We start from the raw sequence: 19,447 nt of genomic DNA, 5'->3' as shown, positions 1-19,447 counted from the left end.
CTAAAACTAATGATGTAATGTATGGGGATTAACATAACAATAAAAAAATTTTTTAAAAAAGATGCTAACTTAAAATACATACACATTTTAGATACATATATATTTTTGATTATATATACTTTAAAATTTTTACATTTTAAATTAGCATCATTCTACAATTAATATATATTCTGATATTTTATTTAGCCTTATGTTATATGTATTTTCCCACGCTGTTATATATGCTTGGGAAATATGATATTTAATAGCACAACGGACTTCTACCCTAAGAATGGAAATTAATTTCCAACTGAGCAACATATAGGTTATTACTAAAGTGTTCAATACTAGAGATAATGTTGTGAGAATATATGCTTACACAGATCATTCAGTACTTCTATGATTATTTCCTATGCATAAATTTTCTAGACGTGGAATGACTACATTAAAGGATATAAATGATTTGAAGGCTTTTGATACAGACCTATGTATATTTTTATTTACCCCTTCTTGTCTCCAAAGTCAGCTTCCAACTTTGAGGGTTGTATTGCATTTTTAAAAATTGATTTTCCATTATTCATAGCATACTTAAATGTGTCCAGTGAAATTAACATTGGACATTTGCACTTTTGTTGTTGTGAGTTGTCCACTCAAGTCCTTTGCCCACTTTTCTCTTGGGATACCTGTCTATTTCTAGGTGATTTATATGACCTCTTTCTATTTAGCACCTCTTTACAGACACTGCCTCAAAAATGAACAAGTGTGGAACTCCAAAAACCCCAGGCTGTTATTGCCCTCCTGTACATTTGTTATATAAGTGAGATGTATAAATATAAAATCACACCACAATTCTGATGTGTTTTTAGCTGGTTCTAATAACTTTTAGAGCTGGTTATAAGAGTTCAATTACTAACATTCACTTTCCTCAATGATGCACATAAAAGACTCAACCATTAATTATTAACCTTCTTTTTTTTTTTTTTTAAGTCAAGGCAAGTGTGCTGGGAACAGAGAAGAAAGCCCACACCAAAAATCTTTAACTAGACTGTGATTTTGACATGACCCATGTTTCACAGTTCCATATTCAGTTCTTTGTCCCTCAAACTCCCACTTCTTCATTCTCTTCTATGATCTGTCCTGCTGCCCTGGTCTTGTTTTGTGAAACAAGTGACTTGCTTTCATGTTAAAGCATTATTATTTAAAAGAAGGCTTGTAAAGAGGGCAATAAGAGTATGGGAATTTGTGTTATCAATGGGTGAGAATGGTTTTCTAGAAGGGCTGCTTTCTGACACCAGTCACATTTTACCACATAAGGGAATGCTTGCCTATTCAACTTAGCACTAGCAGCTCTGAACCACCACCAAATGCTATTAAAAAAGCTATCATGGGGCACCTGGGTGGCTCATTTGGTTAAGTGACCGACTCAGGTCATGATCTCAGGGTTCTGGGATCAAGCCCCAAGTTGGGCTCTATGCTCAGTGGGGAGTCTGCTTGAGGATTCTCTCTCCCTCTCCCTCTGACCCTCCCCTGCTCTCTCTCTAAAATAAATAAATAAATCTTAAAAAAAAAAAAACTGTATCATTATATTGCAACCAACTGCTCACATTCTGATGTTCGGTGCAGACTGCCATCCTGACCTGACTGCAGAAGGTCATCTGCTCAATGGCCAAGGAAGGCATGGTTAATGCGAAACATATAAACCAAGCTACATACTGCATCTCAGGCAAAATGAAGAAAAAATTTTTAAAAACAATGATCTCTTGTTAAGTTTGAAAATGCCTATTTTAATTGAAGGAGGAGGCTGTAGCATAATTTCTTATAGCAACTTTATCTAGTTATAAAACTCATGTAGGACGTACACTTCAAGATAAAGGTATAAGAAGTAGTGGCAGAAAACACACCTGCAGTTTTGGGAGTCTTTCCCACAGTACCCAAGTTCAAATACTGAACGTCAGAAACCTGGGGGGGTCTCCTGTTAGAAAAGGTAATGATGCTGTGGCTTCTATTTTGATGGCTCAGAGGCTTTTATGCTCACCACTGCTGTGGGGATTCTAGGGCTGGGTTTTTATATTTTGCAGTTACTATAAGTACAGCAATTTTCCAGAAACAGAAGTCCTTGGGCAATGCTACCTGCCCTTTTGTATCCTTTCCTGTCAATCTAAGGCAGAGTATGGGTTATTTCAGGAATATAGGCTGCCCAATGAAGGTCAGGACAACTCCTGCCAAGAAGAGGTCAACCTCTAGAGATAAATCCAGATGATGCAATTTTAAAGCAAGCATGCTAGTGAGCCGTATCATTACCACCCCGTAGGAGGGGCTGGCTTAGCCAGGGCAGGACGGCAAGTGTACAGACGAACTCTCTGGATAAATTTGTACTTAAATCTATGTCCTACCAGACGTGGTCTGTTCTTGGTTAGAATAAGGAAAGGCAGAAAATATACTGCATTTGTTAGCAATTAGCTTGCTTTCCTACACAAATATTCATCAAATCCCTCCCCTGCACCAGACCAAAAAGTAAAGCTGAAGAAGGGATATCTAAGCCAAGAGCTGAAAGCTGAGGAACAGTCAAGTAGAAGGAGGAAGAGCATGTTCTAGACAGAGGCAAGGGAAATTAAAGTACATTTAAATAACTGAAAAAAGCTGGGGTACAAAACACAGAGTAGGGCAAAGAGAGTCAAGAGACAAGGCTAGAAACTAAGTGTCAGATCATACATGGTTCTGTAAATCTGTTAAGTTAGAGTTTATCCATGAATAGTGGGGGATCATTGCAAGGTTTGAAGTCAATGAGTGACAAGATGAGTCTTGCATTTTAGAGAAAGCATGCTGCTTCCACTGTGAAGAAGAGAGTGGGCAGGGTAAGAGCAAGCCTTGGGAGAAGGCCACCGGGACCTTGCAAGCACAAGATGGTGGTGGTCTTCATGACACCATCCATGGGAATGAAGAGAAAGGACAGTCTGTGATGAGTTTCGGTGGCTTGACAGAATAGGGCAGGATGGCACAGGAAAAGAGGCCAAGATGATGCCTGCATTCTTGGCTGGGCAACTGCAGGGAAATGAATTTCATTCTCTGACACAGGACGTAAGAAGAGAAACAGTTTTAAGGAGGTGATTATGGGTTTGTTCTAACCCTGTAGTATCTGAGGTGTTTATGGTGCATCCAGTGGAAATGCCCAGCAGACAGACGGGCAGTGGCTAAATGGAAAGAGGGATATCCCTATTAAATGGGGCAGTAACTCCTTAGAGCAGCTGCTTAGTAGAAAACTATCAAGATGCCCAACCTCTTGGGTTTGACGTGCAAATGGACTACTCAGTACCTCTGGCCTCCATCACCATAAACCATAATCACCATAAACTATCATTTAGATTTCAGTCCACTGACTATGAAGAGAAAGAACAGACAAGTCCAAGTCCATTACTATTTAAAGAGAAAAATCCACTTGGTTTTTTCTTGAGAAAAATTAGAAAATGAAAAAAAGAAACTTTTCCCCCTATACTTAGTGGGGCACAATTTTTTAAATTGCACAGTGACGTCAGAAACATGAACTGGTAAGTATCATGTTGATATTGGCGTAAATGTTGTTACTGGCAGAATCTTTAACTGCTCGGGAGATGGCTCAGGTCCCTACTCATCTAGCACAGGAGGGAGCTCACATTCTGATGTTCGGTGCAGACTGCAATCCCAACCTGACTGCAGAAGGTCATCTGCTCAACGGCCAAGGAAGGCATGGTTAATGCAAAACATATAAACCAAGCTACATACTGCATCTCAGGCAAAATGAAGAAAAAATTTTAAAAACAATGATCTCTTGTTAAGTTTGAAAATACCTATTTTAATTGAAGGAGAAGGACGCTGTAGCATAATTTCTTATAGCAACTTTATCTAGTTATAAAACTCATGTAGGATGTACAGCCTAGCTTCTCATTTCCTCTTCTTAAATAAAATATTTAATTCAAACAATTACCTTGCTTTATTTTTTTTTCAGGAGACATGGTCAATTGGTTATACCTTTTATTAACCAGATCTTATACTATGTTCCAACTGAGGGTTCAAAGATCCCCCTGAAACTGAATGGGAAGAAATCAGAGAGGGGGACAAACCATGACAGACTCTTGACTCTGGGAAACAAACTGAGGGTTGCGGAAGGGGAGGTGGGTGGGGGAATGGGGTAACTGGGTGATGGGCATTAAGGAGGGCACGTGATGTGATGAGCACTGGGTGTTGTATGCAACTGATGAATTATTGAACATTACATCAAAAACGATGTACTATATGTTGGCCAATTGAAAAACAAACAAACAAAGATCTCCCTGAAACTGTGAATTGTACACAGAACCTGGCATATATGTGAGTCTATACATTTTTCTGGGAAGAGGGTCTAGAATCCTCAGATTCTTAAAGCAGTTTACATTCAAAACAGACTAAGAATCACTATCTTTTATCTACCTTCCACTATGATTCTACTACAGTGTATAGTAAAAATATAGGGCATAAATTAGGGGTTGACAGGTTTTCTCTTCTCTTAAGGATATATTTTCTTTCATAGGACCATAATCTGGAAAAATCCTCAAAAGCTAACAAGTTCATCCACCTGCCTTTAGGTGAAATACCTCCAAAATTATCCAAGTCAGATGAAAACTGAAAGTCTGTTTATTTCTCCCTATGGGAAAGCAATTCCAGCACCTCATTCTGTAACCTATTACATTTTTTAACAACCACTATAAAATTTATCTTTGGTCTGTATGTGCTCTAGTTTAGGTCCTAAACTGCCTTATTACTATTTTTCTTCACTTTATACACAGCTATAAATGTGTGTTAATCTTTTCCAGGGAAGATATATTGCAATGTTCTCGTCACAGGCCATTTTTAAAACCAGTGACTCTGGTGATCAATGTGTATACACACAACACAGCTCACGCAGGTTAGGCAGACGTCTGGCCATATACTAGAACATGAGTGTGATCAAGTTACTAGTAACAAGAGTTCAGAGTCTCAAAGAGCTGGGGAAAATCTCTCAGATGACACAGTGCAGGAAGAAGAGGCTCTCCTGCTGTTTCTGTCGGTCAGAGGCATGAATGTGAGGCATCTGGTGGAGATCCGACCTAACCATGGGCCCAGAATGTGTGGCCACCTCAGCAACCCTCAGCCTTAGTCTGACCTGTGATTATGGTCCTGTTGTCCTCCGCAAGGGACACTGTGCACTCCAGCCCTCCCATGTACACTGGCCACCTGACTCCCCCTACTCATCTGCCTCTTGCATAGCTTTGTTTCCTGTGGTCCTCCCTATATGAATACTGGGCACCTCAGTCCTCCCACCTCCAGTGGCTTTCCTGGGGACAGTGAACCCCTTCTGGACCAGGCAACCCAGCAAACTTGTCCACTGTCCTGTGGGCTGCCTTCCCCAATAAGGTCTGACCTACAGCCTCAGTGTAGGGATGCCCCCAATCAAGTCTGTCCTTCCTTGAGTACTCTCGCTCAGTTTTAGGGTACCTTAGAGAGTTCTTTGTAAATCTTATGGTTACTCTTTTTTCAAGGCTAATGATGTTTTACATTAAAATTCTCCTATTTAAATCACTGTGTGGTTTCTCCCTTCTGATTGGGCCCAGACTGAAATAATCACAATGAAAACTTGTTCTTTGATTACTGTCATGGATTGTATTTGCTAACAGTGCATCTTCTATTCTTACCTTTCCTTCTAGTTTAACTGTATTGTGGTTAAAGAATGTGGACTATACAATTCCAACTTACTGGAATTTTTGATGTCCTTTTAACATAATGCATGGCCCACTTTTTTTTTTTTTTTTTTAGACTTTTTATTTATTTGATAGAGAGAGACAGCGAGAGAGGGAACACAAGCAGGGGGAGTGGGAGAGGGAGAAGCAGGCTCTCCGCTGAGCAGGGAGCCCGATGCAGGGCTCGATCCCAGGACCACAGTATCACGACCTGAGCCGAAGGCAGACGCTTAATGACTGAGCCACCCAGGTGCCCCGCATGGCCCACTTTTTAAAGATGTTTCTGAAAACTGAAAAACTGCAGTTTCTGTTTTCAGGGTACAATCTTATTAAAGTATTTATACCCTCTATATAGGGGTCAGCAAACTTTTTCTGTGAAGAGCCAGATAGTAAATAATATAGACTTGCGAGCTATAAGGTCTGTGTTGTAACTCCTCAACTCTTATCAAGGAACAAAAGCAGCCACAGACAATATGTAAACAAATGGTCTGTGTGGCTATATTCAATAAAACTTTATTTACAAAAATAGGCAGTGCGGGGGTGGGTGGCACCTGGGTGGCTCAGTTGCTTGAGCGTCGACTCTTGACTTCAGCTCAGGTCATGATCTCAGGGTCCTGGGATCAGCCCTGCGACAGGCTCTGTGCTCAGTGGGGAGTCTGCTGGAGATTTTCTCTCTCCCCCTCTCCCTCTGCCCCTCGGAGCGTACACTCTCTCCCTCTCAAATAAATAATCTTTTAAAAAATGATAAAATAAAAAAATTAAAAAACTACAAATAGGCAGTGGGCTAGAGTTAGCCCACAGGCCATAGTTTATCAACCCCTGCTCTACATCATTATTTTTATCTACTTGGTCTGTAAAGCAATGAGAAAGAGGAGTTAAATCTCTCAATACTACTGTGTTTTTTGGATTTCCTCCTATGTGTTTTTGGTCCTTTGTTTAAATAGTTCTATGCTCTAAAATTTGACACAAAAAGGTTCATAGTTATTATGTCCTCCTGTGAATTTTATTCCTTATCATTGTAGAATTTCCTTTGTTCTGTTAAAAGTTTTTTTGTACATTAAACCTTACATTTAATATTAAAAAATATTTAGAAAGAAAATATAAAATAAGAATAAAATTAAGATCAAAGAGAAGTTTAACAATAAATCCAATTGGAATAAATTTACCTATTAAAAGAAAGCAAATCTAAGAATCTGGCAAATACCAAAACCTGGTCTATAAGATAGATGTGGAAAAGTGTGTCCTGGAAGTTTTACCTATAATGGATTCTGCATCTGTCTTTCCTTATTTTATTTTATTTTATTTTATTTTATTTTATTTTATTTGAGAGAGTGTGTGTGTGGGGAGGAGCAGAGGGGGAGGGAGAGGGACAAGCAGACTAAACCCGCTGAGCACAGAGCCCGACAGTGGGGCTCGATCCCAGGACCCCGAGATCATGACCTGAGCTGAAACCAAGAGTCAGATGCTCAACAGACTGACCCACCCAGGCACCTCTCCGTCTGTCCTTCTTAAGACAGATCTTCATCTGTCTTTCTAAATCTCTTTCTCTGTAAATATAATTATTGTCCAATATGTCACATATTGCATCAATTTATATATATGCATATAGATTTTTTAATTTGATGTCATTTTGAGTCTCTTATATAAGAGAGTCTAGTTTGTGTTAGTCTCTCCTCTGTTTCCTGCCCTTAAACTAAGAGACAGCGGGCTATGTGGGTTCAGCCCCCACACTCTGAGCTAGAGCATCTAGTGTTCTGTTTTCCACACAGCTTCATGCAATAGATTTTTTACACCAAATATCCTTCCACTTTGGGGTTTGGGGCTGTTCCCTGGGGTTGGGGGATGTTCCCTTACTTCATTGTGAGCCCATTGCCACTTTTTTTTGTGACTGCTCTACTTCGCACATGCCATTATTTAATGTAACCCAGAACTGATGGATTTTCCCCTCTTTCTTTTTCACCCCGTTGAACCAAACCTTTATTTGCTAAATATAATTAAGTCTAAGGAATTATTCATCCAAACTGCATTTGCCTTCCCTTGAAAGCCACAGAGCAGAAAAAGACAAATCCTAGCAGCTTTGAGAGAACTGAAGGTCTCTCTCTGTGAGGAACCAGACCTAAGTTCCCAGGGTTACAGGGATCCCCAGTCTGGAGAGGTTTTCAGGAGTCTTCATGGAATTTCATCAACCCACTCTCTGGCTGGCTGCTCTGTAGGAATCATGTGTCAAGCACTGGGTCCCCTTCAAGTTTGGGTAAAATTGTTTAGTTGGTCCAAACTCCAAGTTTCTGCAGGGCTCTTTCCATCTATTCGGTGGTCTTGTGTCATCTTACTTGTCTTCACTTAACTTTACTTATTTCCTTCTATCTCTGCGGAGATTTAGGGGAGTATGCTCTAGGTCTGCATGCCTGCTTCTGCATTCCTTTGGAGTCCTGCATGCCAAGTACAACTCTAAAACATCTTTTTGAGAGAGAACTGGCCTCCATAACTATTTCTTCTTCCTTCTTGGAATTCATTTCTCGAATTTTCTACCTCCCATTAAGACGGCTTTGAGATTCTGCCTTAAATACCTATTGAAATGAGTGATAAGCCATCTAGTTTTAAAATAAAGGAGAAATTTAGTGTTTCTAGGCCAAATAATCTTCTGAAATTTCTCTTGGTTCCAGCTTTGAAAAGAATTAAAGTGGTATAGAAATTCAAGGCATCATGAAATTCAAGTAAAGTAACTTTCACCTCAGCAGTGTTCTGAAAGACACACCAACAGGTGAGCTCTTACCAGTGGAATGAGCAGGCTAATGAGGTCTGTCAGAGGTTTGCTGAGCAGCAGCAGGTCCTCGGCGGCCTGAGTGTCCCCTCCTGAGCCAGACTTCTGCGCCTTGAGCAGGGACGAGACAAGGGAAGGGGGGGGGGTTGGCGATTAGACACTTTGGCCAGAGGAGACAGATCCGCTCAGTCCAGGAGAGGAAGGGGGCTGAAGAAGCAATCCCCCGTGGCCCCCTGAGGAGAGGTTACGCCTTGTTATAACAGGACATGAGGAGAGGTTATGCCTTGTTATAACAGGACATGAGGAGAGGTTACGCCTTGTTATAACAGGACAAGGAGCGCACACAGTGCCACCGCCACCAGCTCAGGCTACAGAGGCCCACCTGGACGGCCCACAGATAGAGCAAGACCAAGGCTGTCCTTGAAAGAATGATGTTGATGTTCACGTACTAGGAAGGGGACTCTCTCTTTCCAACCATGCTGATCTGGGGTGCTGCTACCCCCATCTTCCAGGTGAGAAAACTGAAGTTCAGAGAAGTAGTTTGTTGAAAGCCCCACAGACAATGAGTGGCAAAGCCGGACCCCAAATCACAGATGCTCATTTCTCGCGGGCATTTTTATGCACATTATCTGATGCATACCATCATCGTATAATTCTGCTCTGCTTTCCTTCTCTGTATGCATGCGTATGCTTGAATACCATCTAGAATATTGGTCCAACGTACCAGCGCATGGACAGGCCTCAGACACAGGTCTCAGTTGCTGAGAAAGGACAGGCTTAAGTTGCATTGGAAAAAGAAAATGAGAAGCAAGTGGCTCTACTCTTAAGTGTGTCTGCTCTCAGGAGTTTTATGGGACTGTCTAATCTCTATTATAAGGGATGAATAATTTTATATTGAAAAAAGGCACTGACTGTTGTGTTTGCTACAGTATATACACATTTCATTCACACACTTCCTCGCTGTTCTTAATTTCACTCAGAAGAAACCAAACTTCTTGTACGGACTGACCTCTGCCAGAGCCTTCAGAGCAGGCTGCAGACTGCCTGTCTTGGGTTATTAGCCTGGACTCTAGGACCCTTCTCATGAAGGCCCCGTTCCTTCTGGACAGAACTTGAGCTGCCTGCTTTCTCTGGCTCAGAGGGACTTGCACCTCTCGATAGCCAAGGGGAACCACCATAATCGTAGCATGGAGCTTTCCTCTCCCCTCCCCACCCGCACCTCCAGCCTTCCCAACTGATTTTACCAGAAAGGTAGAATTTCCTCCAGAAAACAAATGTGCGGCACTACCCCAGAGGTCTGAACCCTTCTGACTCTTGGCTGTTGATTCTGCCTTCAGAAGCACAGTGCAAGATGGGAGCACTGGGTGTTATACGCAAACAAGGAATCATGGAAGACTACATCAAAAACTAATGATGTGATGTATGGTGATTAACATAATAATAAAAAAATAAATTTAAAAAAAATGGGGCGCCTGGGTGGCTCAGTTGTTAAGCGTCTGCCTTCGGCTCAGGTCATGATCCCAGGGTCCTGGGATCGAGCCCCACATCGGGCTCCCTGCTCCGCGGGAAGCCTGCTTCTCCCTCTCCTACTCCCCCTGCTTGTGTTTCTGCTCTCAATATGTCTCTCTCTGTCAAATAAGTAAATAAAATCTTTAAAAAAAAAAAAAAAGAATACTGGCCTTTTCACATGAACACATTATCCTTTAGAGCAAACGGATTCTCTCTTGGGGAAGATAAGGCAGTCTTGCAAACCAGCACCTGGACCGAGAGGGGGCATGATATGATGTCACTGCTTCCTTGCCAAACCCATGGAAGCAAGCAGATGGGGCCACAGAAGCAAGTGCACACTTGTAGGACTCTCCCACCAGGACATCCAGTGTCCTCCATAGCCTCTAAATCCACATAGCCATTTGTTATTGTTACCAAGAAACATCCGGACCCTCCCCACCAGTATTCAGGTACCACCTCCTTGCAAAGCTGCCAAGGGTTCCAGAAAAAGAATGCTGCCTCTCTGCGCAACCAAGAACTTCACACCTGGAATGCAATAGAAACTCCTCTCCTTACAAAAATATGGAACTGCAATGGAAGCTCCGTGCACAGAGGGATCCCAGCAGGGTTTCCCACAGGAAGAAAAACAGAAGCTGAGCAACAATTTCAGGGGCCCAAGTTCACCTCTTTTCTCAGTCTATCTCCAGCTCCCTAATGTCACACTCCCTAAAGGCAGCCTCTTGATACCCACATCCATGGCCCACTGTCTGCATTTCGTAAAGGGCCCTTTCCGCAGCAAGGATTCTCTTTTCTGCTATGACACTGCTATTGTCCTCTCCGTTCAGGCCCTCTGCCCTTGCCTCTGGTCTACAATTCACTTTCCCCCATCATGGCCGTATGGTAACTGACCTCACTCCCAGCCATCCCGTGTTTTTGACCCAGCCAGTTACGGTCTAAGCAAGAGAAGATGGTAGACTGCACCAGGGAGGCAGCAGTAGGGTTTGAGAGAAGTGGTTGGACTTACTAGGTATTTAAGGTAAAATCTACATTATTGGAGGACAGATTAGATATGGAGCATGAAAAAAAGAAAAATTTTCAGGATGACTCCCGGGTTTCTAGTATGCATAGCAGGAGGAAGGTGGCCAGCCTTGCTGGGGAGGCAAATCCCGAGTTGAGCTTTGGACATGTTGACTTTGAGGTGATAATGGGGGGGGGGGGGTTCTAGTGATTATTTGGAGAAAGCTGCTAGATCTCTAAGGGTGGATTTCCTGGGAGGACTCTGGGTAGAAATATAAACTTAATAGTCTTAAACATATAAAACATGGGAATGTCAACTTATGAGCCATCTTTAACATTAAATGACAACAGATCATTACTCAAAATGAGATAAAGGAGTACAGTGTTAAAAAAATGAAAATAAACAAAAGGCCAGGCAAATACAGTTCTATTCTATCTAGCACTGCTACACGAATCTAGTGCATGCAGGTAGGTACTCAAGAGAGGTTTGTTAAATAAATACAGAGGTGGGGCACCTGGGTGGCTCGGTTGGTTAAGCATCTGCCTTCAGCTCAGGTCACAATCTCAGAGTCCTGGGATAGAGCCCCAGGTCAGGTTCCCCACTCAGTGGGGAGTGTGCTTCTCCCTCTGCTCCTCCCCCCACAACTCATGCTCTCTCTCTCTCTAATTAATAAATAAAATATTTTTTTAAAAATTGAAAAAAAAAATAAACATGGAGGGAAGGCAGCTGTAGAGAACAAGAGCAGTCAGTTCCTCGGGTAGCTACTGTCTGATGTCCTCACAATGGAGCACAACCCGCAATGGTGGCACCCAGACCAGTTCAGCACTCACTGTGCTCCCCAATCACCATCACGTGAGTGCTCACAATGCGCAGATGACACGATTCGGTCCCCACTCTGTAGGGTCGCACCGCCTGCTCCAAAGGATAGCATGTTTATAAACAACTGTGCTGAAGGTAGAGTGTGAAAGTAGAGGTGGACACAGTTTGGGTGGTGGGGGAAAATAAGAGAAGATGACATGTGACTTCGTCATTTCCATGGTGGGAAGGAGGTCTACAGGGAAGAGTATGGAGAACGGTGTTTCAGGGACCGGGAACCACAGGAGGAAAAGGCATGGGAGTGAAAGACCGAGAGCCGACTGTTTGGCATGGGAGTGGGCAGCATGGAGGCCTGGCAGATAAGGCTGGAAGGCACCCTGGGGCTGGATCATACCAGGCCTTGAATGTCTCACCAATGAGTAGAAGATCCCATCACAGATAACGAGATGTCACTGAGGTTTGCCACGGAAGGGAGAGGCATGGGGAGGATTATGAGCGATGGCAGAAAAATCTCCCTTGCATTTGGCAACCAGGCAGAGGGTAGCCGATGGGCATGAGCAAAGGGAACACCACAGAGGAGTCAAACTGGATCATTTCAACAGACTCGTGTCCACATTCCAGTCTTTCAGCAACACCAGCATGTTTGCATAGAAACAGCTGTTTAACGGTCCCACGATCACAAGAGCAGTGGATGAAGGTCCCCCATCACTTCACAAATGATAGTCAAGGCCCAGACGGGGGGGGGGGGGTCAGGGGACCTGGATTTAAATACTGAATTGGGCTTCCCGACCCCCCAAACTCAGTTAGGTTCTCTTCGCCCACGTTCACCCTGCAGCACCCTGCACCTCACAGCAGCTGTGCGCTCACAGATGCAATGGGATGATGATTTCCTCGCCATTCGTGTAGCGACGGTCTTCCTTCTGAAACCGCGAGCTCCCCGAGTGCTAACACCCTTCCCTCTCTAGATCCCTACCGAAATCTCAGTACCCAGCCTGTGTTCTGGGCTAATAAGTAGAGAAACAAACCGTAAATTAATTATTTCGTAAGCCTGCCGGGAGTCAGTTCAGTCAGGAGCCGTGGCCTGAGCAGCCTCCTACATGCCAGGACACGACCTGAGGAAGTCATGGTCCACAGAAAGCCTTCTGTAAACAGGAATGTGAGGGGAGCACTTCTCTTCTTCTCGTTGTTAATGATACAGCGACCATTTAGTGCTTATCTTCTCTGGGCTATATATATATATAGGTAGTGCCTTATATATATATATATATAAGGCACTACCTATTTACATCTACTCACATGTATCTTCTTCTCTTGTTTAAGTCATACGATGACCCAGCAGAGCAGTTTTTATCATTTCTACTCTGCATATGAGGAAACCAATATTAGGCAGGTGAAGAAGCTTGCCCAAGGTCATACAGGTGGAAAGTGGTGTGGCTGGGATTTGCATCCAAAGCCCATCCCACACGAGTGAGTCTGGAGCATGTACTTGTCTTTGCTTCCACATCTCTCCCACACAACCCTCAGGTTAAATCAGGACCGATTTTGAATCACAAGGCACGTTGTGGGCAGGGACTGAACTCCTGATTCTAACACCCACCTTCCCATGGTCCCTGCCTCCCTAGTACACATTCTTACATCGTATCACTCTCCTCCCTGAAAAAGAAAAGCAAAGCACTTATCATTTAAACACTGGCAACCCTCAATTCTGCTGCTTGACAGTCATTCCTATTAAAAGTAGATCAGGTTTTGAATGCAGGAGAATCCCCAGGGTGGAGCATGTTTATATATTTTCTTTTTACTTTATTTTTTTAAGATTTTATTTTTTTTAATTTTAATTTTTTTATTTTTTAAAAGATTTTAAAATTTATTTATTTGAGAGACAGCAAGCACCCAGAGGGAGAGGGGGAGGGAGAAGCAGGCTCCCTGCTGAGCAGAGAACCTGACATGGGGCTGGATCCCAGGACCCCGAGATCACAACCCCAGCTGAAGGCAGATGCTTAACTGACTGAGCCATCCAGGCGTCCCAAGATTTTATTTATTTATTTGAGAGAAAGCGAGAGAGAAAGGGCATGAGTAGGGTGAGGGGCAGCGGGAGAAACAGACTCTTTGATGAGCAGGGAGCTCTATGCGGGGATCAATCCCGGGACTCTAGGATCATAACCTGAACCGAAGGCAGACGTTCAACCAAATGAGCCACCCAGGCGCCCCTGGAGCATGTTTATAAATGGAAGAGGTTACCTTAGGTTTGGAAAGTACTTCTAGCTCCCTGTTCTAGGAGGATGTGTCTTTGATACACATGCAATTTCTTTTCCCAGCCCTTTCCCCTAATTCTGTCTCCAAGGACTCTACCTCTGTCAGACTGACACGGTATATGAAGATCAAAGTCGGCAGTCAAGGCCAAAAGCAATACATGGCAGGTATTACAGGGGAAGATTTAGAAAGATGTTAGCAGTAAAATATACAGTGGTGTGCAAGAAATGAAAAAGTAAGACACAGTGATCTATCGGTACACTAGAAAATTTAAAAAAAGAAAAGAATTATAAAATATTTTGTATTAAGGAGTTTTCTTTTAAAATCCTTGAATATCCCTCTAAATCACTTGTAATAAAAGGATTTCTATTGTTCTGGAATTTTTAAACTTCTGATCCTTTTTATCTACAATCTACAAAACATAATCTGTTACAGATTGATATCATCAAAGCATCTTGCAAGAGTACCTATCGATGGCGCCTTGAGGAATTACCTAAAACCACTGTCAAAACTGAAATAAGAAACAACATTCTCTGAAAAAACACTAGGAAAGAGAGGAAAAGTGAAGAGAAATTTGTAACTCGGATTGCATAAGTACTTAACAGTGCTCTGTTAGCTTGCAATTCTTATAGATGAGCAAATAAAAACAACCAGGTAGTTTGAAGGCCACTTCCATCTACCGGCTTTACAAGTTTGGGTTAAACACTAACTATCATGTTTACTAAGGGGATCTTGGAATCATTTATTAAAATACACTGGACAAGCTAAACACTGACCAGCTCAATTGGGGATAAAAGATACCATTTATCAGAATGAAGAATAACAGAGAATAAACCAGAATCTAGGGAATCATTCTTGGCTCTGCTACTATGACTCCTGGCAAAGTATCAAACAGCTTGTTTTCAACTTGAGCTTCTGCATCTCTCCAAGCCAGGATGCTACCATTAGATGTATATACCTCTTGCAATTTTACCAGGATTTTAAATATAGCAATGAGTCATCTTGGCTGTATGCTTTCACATAATCTAAGTATCAGCAGACTCAGTTGGTTAAATGAAATAGGCATGTGCGGGCACCTAACACCCAACACAGAAAGCACTCAATAAACCCGCATCCCCTTCCTTCCTTACAGCATGATGCAAAGTAAATTCAGGTTATAGTTTGGGGTGAATTGACTTTCCCAGTAGCCACTGAACACACTTCTAGTCCTCAAAAACTGTCTTGTAATTCCATGTTATTTGTCATAATAGAAAATGAGAAAATTTATGTTGTACATGTATGTATAAGTGTGTACAAACGTGTGTGTGTATGTGTTTGCCTAAAATCTCAATCCATTGTCTGTAGCAAGTTAATTCATCCTGTTGAGGTGGACTGGAGCACCATCCCTAGACAGGAAAGATGGCACACTGCGGGGCCGGCCCTAGGGTGCCTGTAAGGCAAACGATCTCCTCCATCAGGAGACTTCCCCAACTAGCTCTTGGCAAGTGTTTCCTTAGGCCTCTCTTACTTTCCTTTCAGATTGTGTGATCACAGAATGTGTCCTTGACATTGGTCACGCCAAGATGGCTTATCTCATTGTCTCTCTCTATAGAATCATATGTTCTTTTTCAAAAATAAAGACACATTAGAGAAAGATCGGAAAGGAGAGAACAAAAGGGAAGGGTGACGTGGTGTAGGGTTGTTTAAGACATGGGAGGAAAGGCCCTGTACCTGCAGAGCCAGTCGAACGACGCTGGACGTGTAGGTCAGCATGCCATGCAGAATATCGAGCAGGGAGAAGAGGAGCGCGGCTGCCATCTCGTTGTTGTTCTTATTGTCCACGTCCAAGCACAGTGTGGCGGTTTCAGTGAAGAGGTCACAGACATGGCGGACCAGACCTGAGGGTAAAAAGGAGAAGGGTACAACATGCCTTGTAAATTACAAAATAATGTGTCATATAAACCCAACGGAGCAGGCATGTGTATTCTATGCTGCATAAACTTGAAGCAGTCTTTCAACTGTACTCGTACAGGATACCCTCAGGCAGGTTTTTAAAAATGCAGGTTTCCAGAGGCGCCTGGGTGGCTCAGTCGTTAAGCGTCTGCCTTCGGCTCAGGTCGTGATCCCAGGGTCCTGGGATCGAGCCCCACATCGGGCTCCCTGCACCGCAGGGAAGCCTGCTTCTCCCTCTCCCACTCCCCCTGCTTGTGTTCCCTCTCTCGCTGTGTCTCTCTCTGTCAAATAAATAAATAAAATCTTTAAAAAAAAAAAAAAATGCAGGTTTCCAGGCCTCACTCCCAGAGTCTACTCAGGAGCCTGGGACGTGTTACATAAGCTCCCCACGTGACTTGATGCAAGGGTTCCCCAAATTACACTTTGAGAAACACGATCCTACATGAACAGGCTTCACAAGGACAGAGGGCTCCCTGACACTGGAAGAAAACATGTTACATACGAACATACTGTCTCCAGGTTCTCTGAGGTTCAGTTCTTCACAGTATGGATCAGGTTCTACAGGTGGACCCAGGGGACCCAAGGATCTACAAGGAATCAGGTCATTCCAAGAGGATAAAGCAATGAAGCATTTTTTTTTCACATGTGTTCCAAAAAAAAAAAAATTTGAAATGTAAGATCAACTATGATTTTAAGAAATCTGAAATTTAGAAATTTCTAGCTTCTATCATTTTGTCTCTGCAAACCTCATATTAAATTAACAGTGAAGTTGGTCTTCAACTTTTAGTTTGATGTAGTCTGTCACAAATAACACATTTGCAAAAGTAGGGGCATTATTATTTATATTTAAGTTGGCATTTTTATTGATACTATTATGTAGCATTACTCTTTGAATTCACAAAAATGATTCAGATGTAAATGTGGTGAAAATACAACACGCAGTGTTATAAACCTCAAATGGTGAAGGACCTTTGGCATCAGTAGATCATCCGAATGCTCTAGAAAAACTGAATCTTCAAAAATAAATATTTTACACAGGAGATGGTGGGAGGAAGCATGGTAAGGAGCTGTATACTAAGCTGGATTTTATTGGTCTTGCAATCCATTTGGCCCTAGTTTTCAGATGATCAAGTGGATGGAAACTCTGCCAAGCACAGCCATCCCAGCTTTGGTATCTCTCCCAAACAATGCCATTGTCACTTCCAATAAAGCAACCAAGTTCTCCTAGACAAGTGCAGAGTAATTCTTAGACTTCAAAAGCAATTAATTTTGTCACTAAAGGCAGGGAGAAACCAAAATTATAGAGGTCTCAAAGTTGTACTCCTTGTGGCAAAGAGTGGTACAAGTCACAAAGCTGAAGATAAATATACTTGAGGAGAAGGTAGAATTAACTGTTGGCGAAATGGATCTATGACAAGGTTGGATCGCACATATCATGAACAACACACAGTACAGAAAAGCAATTATTATGACATGTACATGACACCAGAAGGCATTCTCCTCTGAGTCAGGCAGCTCATTCGCATGCCATGAATCAGCACTTTGGCATTCACGAGTTGCAGATAGGGCAGAAGGGCTTTAAAACATAGTGTTTGGTAAATACATGCTGCAAGAGGTTTTCCTTTGGGGGTTTAGGATTACGTTGTGACACATCACGTAGAGGGTCAAAGGTGCAGTAGGGTGAGAACTATGTGAACAGCAGAGAAGGACGTGGCTCTTCACAGGGGGAGGCGGACCCCCAGATACCCTTCTCTACATGCTGCTTGACTCAGACTAAACAGCTGGTGAGCAACAGCGAGCCATCTCCCCGATCTTCATTCAGTCTTCAAGGAAAGAGTGCAAACAATGAATGCAATCAGATCCCCGCTGGGACGGGAAGTCTTTCCAGCCTGCTAGGTGAAAAACGGGCAACAAATGCCACGTTCTGACTTTACACACTGAAGTCACCAGCTGTCGGGAAGGTGCTCATAGGAGATTAGAAATGAAACATCACACAAAATATTTCTGCACAGCAGTGATAATACCAGCAAGCTCATTAGTAGGATGTCAAGTGGTCTATTCTCAGCCATATATTCAGTGCTCTTCATGGCTAGAACTTTCACTTCAGGGTCAAAATACACGTTTTTCTCATTTAAACTTTTTATTATGAAAACAAAAAAAGTCACAAGACAGTTCTGTAAAAAGAACTCTCATCACTTTCTTCAACAGTTATCAACACTTTTGACCATCTTTGGTTACTCTATCCCCATGTTATTTTTTAGGATTTTAAAGTAAACACCAGACATCATCTTATTTCTCCTGTAAATACTTCTGTAGAGTCTAACAGATAAAGGTTTTTTTTTTAAACATTACCACTTAATAAAATGAAACTTATTTAATATAGGCAATACGCAGCCTATGTTCAAAACTCAACTGTCTCAAACTGTCTTTTTAAGGATTAGTTTGTTGAAATCGGGATACAAACCAGGTCCACACATTCCATTTGGCTGCAAACCTTACATCTCCTTTAATGTCTAACAGTCTTTCCCCCGCCTGCAATTTTCATGCCATTTATTTTTGGAGAAGTTAGAACGTTGTTTTCCTATAGATTTTTTTTTAAAGATTTTATTTATTTGACAAAGACACAGCGAGAGAGGGAACACAAGCAGGGGGAGTGAGAGAGGGAGAAGCAGGCTTCCCGCGGAGCAGGGAGCCCGATGTGGGGCTCGATCCCAGGACCCTGGGATCATGACCTGAGCCGAAGGCAGACACTTAATGAATGAGCCACCCAGGTGCCCCTCCTGTAGATTTTCTGTGGTGTTGTTCCTATATCCCTGTACTTCCTGCAAAATGGTAATTGTAGTGACTAGAGACTCTATTTAATTCAGGTTCAATTATTTTGGCAATAATACTTGGGGCTGGGTCTCTACATGTCCTGCTGCATCATATCTGGAAGGATACACTGTCTAGCTGTTCTACACTTAACAATGTTAAAATTACATCAGGTTCAGGGATTATTAGCCTAACCCATTCATTATAAAGTTCAACATCAAATGTTACCTACTAAGGACCACCATCTAGTCCCACATTTCATTAGATAAGGGAAATACAGTAAGTTTCAAATTCTATCATTCCTTCTGTATTTTTTTCAGTTGGTTTTCTTCTATAAAGAATCTTCTTGGGGTGCCTCAGTGGCTCAGTCAGTTAAGCATCTGCGTTTGGCTCAGGTCATGATCCCGGGGTCCTAGGATGAGCCCCACATAGGGCTCCCTCATCAGTGGGGAGCCTGGTTCTCCCTCTGCCCTGCCCCCTGCTCCTGCTCTCTCTCTCACTCACTGTCTCTTGAAGGAAGGAAGGAAGGAAGGAAAGAAGGAAGGAAGGAAGGAGAAAGAAGAGAGAAAGAGAGAAAGAGAGGAAAAGAAAGAAAAGAAAGAAAAGAAAGAAAGAAAAAGAAAGAAAGAAAGAAAGAAAGAAAGAAAGAAAGAAAGAAAGAAA

General features: G+C 42.5%; 1 protein-coding gene across 7 annotated transcripts in view; it reads right to left on the bottom strand.

The window, feature by feature from the left end:
• Positions 1 to 19,447, bottom strand: part of ULK4 (unc-51 like kinase 4) — a 609,379-nt gene that overhangs the window by 173,950 nt on the left and 415,982 nt on the right. For 6 of the 7 annotated variants that reach the window (XM_032408919.1, XM_032408920.1, XM_032408923.1 and 3 more), the window contains 2 exons: positions 15,752 to 15,918; positions 8,482 to 8,580 (listed from right to left, as the gene is read on the bottom strand). In XM_032408919.1, coding sequence (XP_032264810.1) covers positions 8,482 to 8,580; positions 15,752 to 15,918 — 266 coding nt within the window. The remainder of the gene's footprint in view (positions 1 to 8,481; positions 8,581 to 15,751; positions 15,919 to 19,447) is intronic. The other variant, XM_032408921.1, reaches the window with a different exon arrangement.

Source organism: Phoca vitulina, unplaced genomic scaffold (assembly GCF_004348235.1).
Source record: "Phoca vitulina isolate PV1807 unplaced genomic scaffold, GSC_HSeal_1.0 scaffold10, whole genome shotgun sequence".
NCBI lineage: Eukaryota > Metazoa > Chordata > Mammalia > Carnivora > Phocidae > Phoca > Phoca vitulina.
Note: the sequence above shows the minus strand (reverse complement) of the source record. Positions and strands in the feature narration are given on the sequence as shown.